The sequence below is a fragment of the Crocodylus porosus genome, unplaced genomic scaffold (assembly GCF_001723895.1).
Source record: "Crocodylus porosus isolate Cpor-Errol unplaced genomic scaffold, CroPor_comp1, whole genome shotgun sequence".
NCBI classification, from domain to species: domain Eukaryota; kingdom Metazoa; phylum Chordata; order Crocodylia; family Crocodylidae; genus Crocodylus; species Crocodylus porosus.
The window spans coordinates 108,456,832-108,465,978 of NW_017728931.1; the positions used below are offsets into that span (position 1 = coordinate 108,456,832).

Below are 9,147 nucleotides of genomic sequence, written 5' to 3' on the forward strand. Positions count from 1 at the left end.
ACAAGCTGGCAGAGGGTAAATTCAGATTAGACATCAGGAGGTGCAACTTCACGGTCAGGGCAGCTAAGATCTGGAACCAACTTCCAAGATAAGTGGTGCTGGCTCCTACCCTGGGGGTCTTTAACAGGAGACTAGATGAACACCTTGCTGGGGTTGTTTGACCCTAGTACTTTTTCCTGCCATAGCAGGGGGTCGGACTTGATGATCTGCTCAGGTCCCTTCCCACCCTACCAACTATGAAACCAGTAATTGAATTTATACTATAGATTTATAAATCATTTTATTTCTTCAGTGACTTTGTACAACTGCTCTTCTGGCCGGAGCGACTGCAGCTTGTGTCTTGCAGCTGAGCGTGATTACAGGTGTGTGTGGTGTGAAGAAGATGGCAAGCCAAGCAAGTGCATTTATAAGGAACTCTGTAATACTGTTGCTGCTAACACATGTCCTCCTCCACACATTACTCACGTAAGATTTTTTTTCCCTGCCTACCAGTATATTGACTTTTTGTAAAGAAATATCTGAATATGTTGAAAGGGACTGGTTGGGTGGAGGGGACAGGGTGCACATTCTGAAACGTCAAGCAAACTTCCAAAGCAGCAGCTAGAAGATGATATCAGTGTGGAAGATGTGCAAGACCTCTCCTATTGAGAGGCCCTTCATCTTTCATGTTCTTTAAAGCCTTGTGCTACTGTGGTAGCAGTAAGCATTTAAACATGTGAGTAGATTACAGAGAGTTAATATGAGTTTTTACTAGTGCAAGTTGTTCCCTCCCCACTAAAGTCTGTTCTACCCAAACTACTCTTCAGCAACTACATGACAAGAAAGCTTGAAACATAAGTTTACCAAAAGAATCGGAAAGTCTGAGCCTCCCAATAAGTGTTCAGAGTTCTGATGTTGAGTGGATGCTTAGGCTAAATTTGAAAATCTAGCACTGCTGGGTCTGTTCTGTCTTACTTCCCATTACAAAAATAATTCATGTGATCCACAGCCACTGCAGCCTCCTCTCATATTATTAGTAGGTAGGATCTGCTGATAACAGAACCTTCAGTTCTAGGTCTCTGTACACCATTTCTGTGTCCTAAAGTGTACTGTGAATTTGACACAAATCTCCAAAGCTGAAAATAATGATAAAACCAAAAAAATATATGAAAGATGGCTAGAAGTGCCTCTACAGAATAGTCTTGAGAGAAATCCCAATGTTTGGGGCTTTCAATATATGGTATATCGCATGCTTTAAATTAGAATAAAATTATAAACAGGATAAATGTTAACCTGGAATTATATATATGATGATAGTCATAGTCTGTTGGGGGCTTTTTTCTTTTGTTGTTAGAAGTATGAAATCTACAGCAGGTTACTATGGGTTGTATAAATCAACTTTGATCTTAAGATATAGAAATTTCTTAGCCTTTCTTTTTCTAGGAACCATATAATAAACCTTATTTAATGCTAAGGTATTGACAGCAATTAATATCAAGTTAAAATTTAAGTAACAGGAACACAGCTACTGTTAGTTTCAAATTTGCTTTCTATTTTTACCCATACAGATTCAACCAGAGACTGGACCACTGAGCGGTGGAATTCTTTTGACCATAATGGGATCTAATTTGGGTATAACAGCAGATGATGTCAAAAGTATAACAGTAGCAGGAGTAGAATGTATTTTTAAAAAGGAATTCTACTCTGTTTCCACTAGGTAATTGTTTTCTATGATGATTTTTATGGGGAGAGGGATTATTTGTACAATTACTGGAAATATTAATAGGAGGAAGCAATGCACTATGCCTCAAATGCTTGTTATTGACATTTCTGAGGATTTGCACAAAACCAAGTTTTGCACTTCTGCACAATAACAAATTATAAAAACAGCATTTTCCTTTATGATTAGGGCATTTTGTTTGAAAAGCTGTCATGAATAATTGCTGCATATGTCTGTAAACTATTTATTTGTTTTCAAATTAAACGCATCACTGTCAGTCCACACTTTAGTGAACAAATAATTTCAGGAAGTGGTATGTTTCAAGATCACTTGATATAAAGCATTATACAACAGCTTAGATGGCATTGTTAATAGGAATTTAGCATTTCAAGCAGTGCCATTGTCACCTGTCTCCAATCAAGTGAGTTCTGATATTGAAAGCTACAAGTTCTTCTGAAAGCATTATTTCTTGTCTCTTCCTAAACTTGATGCAGCTTCTAAGAATATAGTAGACAGGATAAGAAACAAAGCATAGATTACAACAGCAATACACATGCCAAGACTTGCAAGAATTTGGAAAATGTTGTCCATATGCCAGGACCCAGATAGATAATTCTGGAGTCATTTGCAGTGGAACTTGACAACCCTTTATTTAGGCCCTAATTTAAGTTCATTGTAGTTGTAAAAGTGTGGGGAGTTTTTAATTTTCTTAGGCAATAGTGCATTGTTTAAAGAAGAATAAGAATCATTTTGAGATTGGAAGAGCAAATGGTAACCAAAAAAAAAAGCTCATTTTAGTAGGTCCCATCATAAAAAGCTCTGCCAGTGCACAGCCTGTAACAATAGCATACATTCGCATCCTGCTTTGTTACTAGAGCTACACTGTTTATTTTTTTTCTGATTTCAGAATTATTACTTTAAAGAATAGTTGAGTAGAACATAAGAAACCCATTTTCCACTCATATGTACAATAGAATAAATTAGAACCTGTGGCTTGTAATTAAGTGTCCGCTAAGGTTTTAAAACAGAGAAGGAAACAAAGGTGTGGGGGGGGCAGGGGTTGGAAGGCTGTTGTATCATTCTGCTTTTACTAGTTTGCGTTTAGCCCATCAATAATGATCACAAGATTGCTGCCATTCAAAGGGTACTGAGTCTGACTTCTGGTAGATACAGAACTGAAATATTTGCATATACCTTAGTGGTGGTCACTTCAGTGTTCAAAGTATATTGTGGAAAAAGGGAAGCTTGCCCCATGCATGTGCCACATGACAGCTAAGCAAAGATATGACTTTCTGGTGTGATCAAGCAGGCACCTTCTGCATGCATTTAATTCACCTTTTTAGTTGATGAGTGAAAAGTTATGCAATTAAAGATAAACCTGCATTATTTCTGACTAGGATTGTGTGTCAAGTTGGAAGTGTGACAGAAAAATTGCACGGTGAAATTGAAGTTGATATAAATGGAAAACAAGGTAGATCAACAAATGAAGTGCAATTTACATACCAAGTAAGTACCCTGCTTTATTCAACATACAGCATGCATCTGGTTTAAAATGCATCATTAGGACAAACACGGGTGGTTGTGCTCATAGCTTTTATTCAATCAACAGCAATGTCAGTGATTATTCATTCAAGTATAGTGGAAAATGCTTATCTCTTACAACTTACTTTCCCACAGGACCAAAAATATTTCCAGAATAGCAGGTACAAAGACTCAAAATAGGGCAATGGTGTTTGCAATTCAAAGAACAAATAATGCACCTATGGTTGTAATGAACTTAGCATTTGTCAGTGCTGAGAAAAAGAGCATTGAAAAATTAGACATTCTTCAGATGCATTGTAATTGCACTGGGGGTTTTTATCAGTGTATTTAGATTAGCCAGTATTCTTAATCATGAAAATTAATGTGTAGCCATGGAAGAATAAGTAAGGATGCTGCGTATTTTAATCTCTCTATATTTTTCATCAATTTGGTTCATTCAAAAGTACAGCATACACAGAAATAAGTAGTGCCACTGCCAGCATGGTGTGCAGTCATATTAAACATACAATTTACTTTTTATTGTCACCATGCCAGAGGAGAGTCTCAATTGCATCTTAATTGCTATGCCCCAAATGTGGTGGTGTTGCAGCCTGTGGCTTTAGCCACCAGAACCTGTAGATGCTGGTGGCCTCAGTTGCATCTGTGTGGTCTTTGGAAGTTAATAGGGAACTATTGTCACTGAGAGATTTAAATAATACAGTTGTCAGATTTGATAGTTTAATAAGTAAACCTATAAAACACAGCATGTGGAGATTGAGCTAGCTTACTGAATTTTACTACAGTCTGTTTTCCTGAAGCAGTTTTAACTTCATGATACTTGTTAACACTTAAATTCCCTTCCCTCTCAAGGGAAGGAATGGAGCTAGATCGGTGGTGATGCTAGGATAACAGCTATGGAATGTCCTTATAGGGCAGAAAAAGCTAGTCACAGCCAACTTTTTCCAGGGCTTCCAGCCACAGACCTTCTCCTAAGACATGCTTTTGTGAGAAATAAGACGTCTACTTTTTTAAGCAGAAAAGCACCTCAACTCCTTCAATATCTCATTGAAGCTTGTTTTTCCATGGACCTCTTTGCACTGATCCTCCCTCTCCATCAGTTTCCAAAAGTACCAGGCCACATTTTTTGCTTTTCTGTTTGAGCTGTGTTAAGGTCTCTGGAACAGGGACTATGTCTGTTAAACTTAAACCAGGCAAGAGCTTAGCAAGAACTCATTGTGTCACATGACCTTTACACTGATACTTCCATTTGACTTCTGGCAGTAAAGCATTCCCTGATCTTTCATAATATATCTTCATACAGAAATGAAATAGCTTATTGAAGGGAAGGCTTACCCATCCACCTATGCTTAGAAGACCTTTTGTCTAAATTCTTCAGAAGAGTTCTGAGCCAATTCCCCCCCTCCTCCGATCTGGTGGAAGAGATGGTCTGATGACTTAGCTCTCTTAGTGCTAAAAAGACTGCTTCCTACGTGGGTCCTAGGGGAACTCGATGCATGAATATCAGCAAAACACCAAGTTTTTGAAAACTGAAGCTATATTGTACCCCAGTCTATGCTTTTGGTTGGGGTTACAAATTAAGGTTTTCATAGTATAATAAAAATGAGCAAGCTGTTCCTAAGAAGTAAGATTGTTTACTGAAAGAGATCTCTCCAGAGTGCTCTTATTTACATACCTGGAAATACAGTGCTCGCTACCTTAAAGATTCTGACACGGCTTCCTCTTATTTGTTTTGTCTTCACTCTTATTTCTGTAAGAAAACACAGCTAGCTTCTTACTGCAGCAGGAATAAAATCAGTACAAAAGTGTCACATGCATACATGCATCTACAAGTGTGGAAAGTCCTTATTGGCATAGCAGCAAAATATCAAAGCAGACAATCTAGTTAGCCAACATCACGGGTGGGTAGTTATTTCAGCTGGAGGGCTGCTTAATGAGTTTTGATGAGGCATTGAGGGCTGCAAGGGTAGCCCTGCCCCTTGACAGGTACCCTGCCCCCTGGTCACCATCTTGTGATCAGAAGTCCTGCCTCCAACCCCTGACCTTTGCCACCAGACATCTCTCCCCTTGCCCAGGAAGTACTTTGATTTGGGAGGGGAGGATGGGGTTGCTTGTATGCTGTGTGTGGAGGGGGAGAGTTGTGTTTGTGGTTGGGTATGGTGCAGGTGAGGTGTGTGGGTGTATGTGTATGTGTAGGTGTGGGATGTGGGTGTTGCTGAGGTGTGGGGGTGGGGGGTGTGCATGGTGGTGGGAGTGGAGGTGTGTGGGGGGGGCATATAGATGGTTTGGGTGGATTGGATGTGTGCATATGGGGGGCTTCATCGCTGCATGTGGCTTCCCCTTGCCCACTCTTTGTGATGTGTGGTGGGCGTGGGGACAGGGAGCCAAGCCTGGCACTGCCTTCTCTGTTGGTCTGTCCCACACCTGCCCAGCGGGGCTGCAGCCAAGCCTCTGCTGGCTCCTGTTGCTGCTGCTTCCATTCCACGTGCCTGCCTGGCGGGGCTGCACCAAATGCACGCTGGCTCTACTTCTGCTCCCAGCCCACCTGCCTGTCCTATGCCTGCCCAATGGGACTTCGTGAAAAGCCAAGCTCCTTCACGCCCCACCTCCATCCACACGTTCTGCTGCCCAACCCTGCATGAGCTGGACCAAAGCGAGCTGCAGGAAGAGTCCACCCTGCTCCCCTCAACACTGCAGCTTCCCCTCCCTACCTGCTGTCTGAAGCACTGCAGCAGGGACAGAAGGGGGAGCTGGTGGAGGCTGAGGGAGCCCAGCAGTCCCTTGGGCCGTGGCAGCAGCAGCCATGCCTGGAAGCTGTGCCTGCTGACCAAGACTGGCGCCCTCTGGTGGGGGAGGCTGGAAGTGCAGCAGGCACTGCCCTGCGCAGAAGCAGGCAGGACTCAGCCCCATGCAGAGCACAGCAGGGGCAGCCATTGGCGGTGTTGGATACTATTAATTGGTGGGTGCCTGCCTGCAGGCCAGATCCCATCAGCTGGTGGACTGGATCCAGCCCACAGGTCATATTTAGCTCACCCCTGGCTAACATGATCTTAAAAGCTGCTTTCTTGGCATGGTCTGTGATCCTATTTGATCATTTTCCATGGGTAGCTATTCTACAAGAATGTTTATCAGACTACTTTTGGTATAGAAAAGAAAACTGTGCTTTATTCCAAACATCTCTTATTCTCTGTTTCCACAAATAGAGACAAATATTCTTTAAAAATATAGTTCCTGCTGTATTTTTCTACTATAATCCATCCATAGATAACTTTCCCTCAGTATTGGTAGAGATGCTACCATTGCTATAAACAGCTTAAAGCACCTTAATCGTAGCATATCACATAATCTTTGCTTTATATTTTTAAGAAATATGGCTACATAAGTACAGAAGTGCAGGGACGTAGAGGTAAAGACACAATAAGATCTGATGCACAATCCACACAATCATGCCACATGTGCATGGCAGGAAGCATGATCAGATCCCATCATACCAGTACATGGGAAGCCCAGACTCTTCCTGAACTGGCAAGTAGTGGATGTGGGTGTGATGCAGGTGTGAGCACACAGCTCCAGGGGGTGCATCACATGTTCCTGGATCAGCTTACCTGTTACGCTCTTGTGCCTGGCAGCCCCATCAGCTGACAGGGCTCCCAGCCACGGGGGTGCACCTGTCTACATGTTCAGTTAATGGTGTCTTAAGAACCAGTCAGGAAGTTATTACACATTTTTTATGGTATAACTCTGTGGCTTATCCCTTGTTTTATGTGACACCATTAACTATTTCAATGTGTGGCCGAGTTACAACTTAAGACATGACTAACTGGTACCTCCTCTATATGTTACATGTATTACTCAATTGGCTAGTTAATTGCACAATAAATTTAAACTGGTTACACATGCAGAATAACTATCATGTGTTAAAAAAGTCCAACCAGCTATAAAGTTATAGATCAGAAATGTTTAATAACATTATAACTGGTTTCTATCATTACAGCTGGAGCCCCATCAGGCGCTCGACTCACAATCACTGCTGCGCACGGTCCCCACAGCTGGGAGTCCCAGCAACAAAGAAGGCTCTTAGCCATGGAAGCCTGCTTCTTGCCAATGGAAGTAGAGCCCAGGATTGGGCTCCACCTACACCAGTAACAGGGCACAATTAGATCTAATATGAGATCCCACAATCACGCTTCCTGCCATACACACATGGTGTGGCAGGAAGCATGATTGTGTGGATTGTGCATTGGATCTAGTTGCGCCTTTACCTCCACATATAGAGGGGTCCTGAGTGATTATATCTCAAGTGTAATGTGTGGCAAGGGCCTTACACTTACCATTATTAAAAAGATAAGTGCAACGAAGATTAGTTTTGTTCCATGTTAGTCTATATGTATTATAAGCCTTGCATGTTGCATGAATGTTGATAGTTGTATCTCTTTTGTATCTCTAGTTAGTGGTGTTTTTTAACATAACCATTTGTATCAGAAGAGAAATATAATGTTTTTTTAAGTTTCAGATATTCAGCCATGTCAACATATGAGATGCAGATGGCTTCACTTGTCTTTGATAAGTGAAATGGCAGCACAAAACTAGAGATCAAACCATTTTTCTTCGGCTTTATCTGTTGCTTGCTACTATGGCAAAGACACAGAGCCAAAGTATAAAGGGGATAGGACTACTTTTCTTAAATACATGAGTCAGGGCTACTAATCCCATACAAACATTAAAAAAAATTCTCAGAATATGAGCTCTGATGTGGTACAATCTTTGAGTCCCAATGTTCATGTTTTGAATTTCCAAGAGGGGGAAGGAAGTGTTGAGAGAGATGAAAGGATGAGAGAGATACCACAGCAAAGAACTATCACACCTAATTTTTGTGATCTCCAGTGTCAAGTTCAGAATAAAACCTTTAAGATTTCATTACAAAAGCAGTTCTATAAGCTTTTGTCTGTACTAGTAAGTAAGAACACATGACTTAAGAAAGCACACATGAAAGGTGGTAGCACCTACTGAAGAAAGCTTGCAGAATTGCTCTTAAGACATTTAACCAACTGAAGTACCAAAGAAAGTATTTTTAAAGGGACTTTTGTGAAAGCTGTTACTTCATATGTGATTATACAAACCAATCAGGAAGATTTTTTTCCATACGAAAGCATGCACTCTTGGCACCTGAGGAGCTGGAAAGGGAGAAGGGGGAGCCAAGGTAAACCAGAATTCTAAAAACCCTGAAACTGCCCACTTGATTCTCATGCATGCACACACCTGCTCAGCAACCAAAACTCAACCACTACCAGCCTCATGGACATACCATGTTGTGATCCATACAAAACTACTTTGACACTATACAAGGTCATCACCTTCCTTGATTCAGTTCTTTTCCCCGTATTTGAGGCTTTTCTGTCACTCACCCAGCCAAGAGGGAACAGATACAGAGGGATCTGTTACCATCACCAGGACCTTTGGGCAGCTCCTTTTGTGAGAGCTGTAGGGTTTTAGCTCTAGCTTTTTAGTCATAATCACTTCATATGTACTTCATATGCTTTGTTACAGTTCTAAGCTTCAGCTGTAGCTGACAGGAATGCTGCTTCCCCAGTAGCCACCAAATAGCTGTAAGCAGGATAAATGGGGGGAGGGGGCGGGAAGAGCACTGCCTGCTACTCCTGCTTCTTAGATCCTGAGACTTAAGGCTGTGCCTTAAGGAAACTATCCTTCGAGCACAAAGCGAGACAATCCCCATGAGAGGTAAAAGAGGGAAAGGGGCCAGGAGGCTTCCCTGGCTGACCAGAGAAATCCAGGGCAGACTAAGGGCCAAAAGGGGAGCACATAAAAAGTGGAAACAGGGAGAGATCACCAAAGAGGAATATACCTCTTCTGCTCGTGCTTGTAGGGAGGCAGTTGGACAGGCCAAAGCT

At 41.8% G+C, this 9,147-nt stretch overlaps 1 protein-coding gene across 2 annotated transcripts in view; it reads left to right on the plus strand.

Annotated features, from left to right (window-relative positions):
• The window catches only part of PLXNB2 (plexin B2), a 149,595-nt gene that overhangs the window by 83,352 nt on the left and 57,096 nt on the right, over positions 1–9,147 (plus strand). For both annotated transcript variants that reach the window (XM_019543463.1, XM_019543465.1), the window contains exons 13-15: positions 293–465; positions 1,548–1,696; positions 3,097–3,205. In XM_019543463.1, the coding sequence (XP_019399008.1) occupies positions 293–465; positions 1,548–1,696; positions 3,097–3,205 (431 nt within the window). The remainder of the gene's footprint in view (positions 1–292; positions 466–1,547; positions 1,697–3,096; positions 3,206–9,147) is intronic.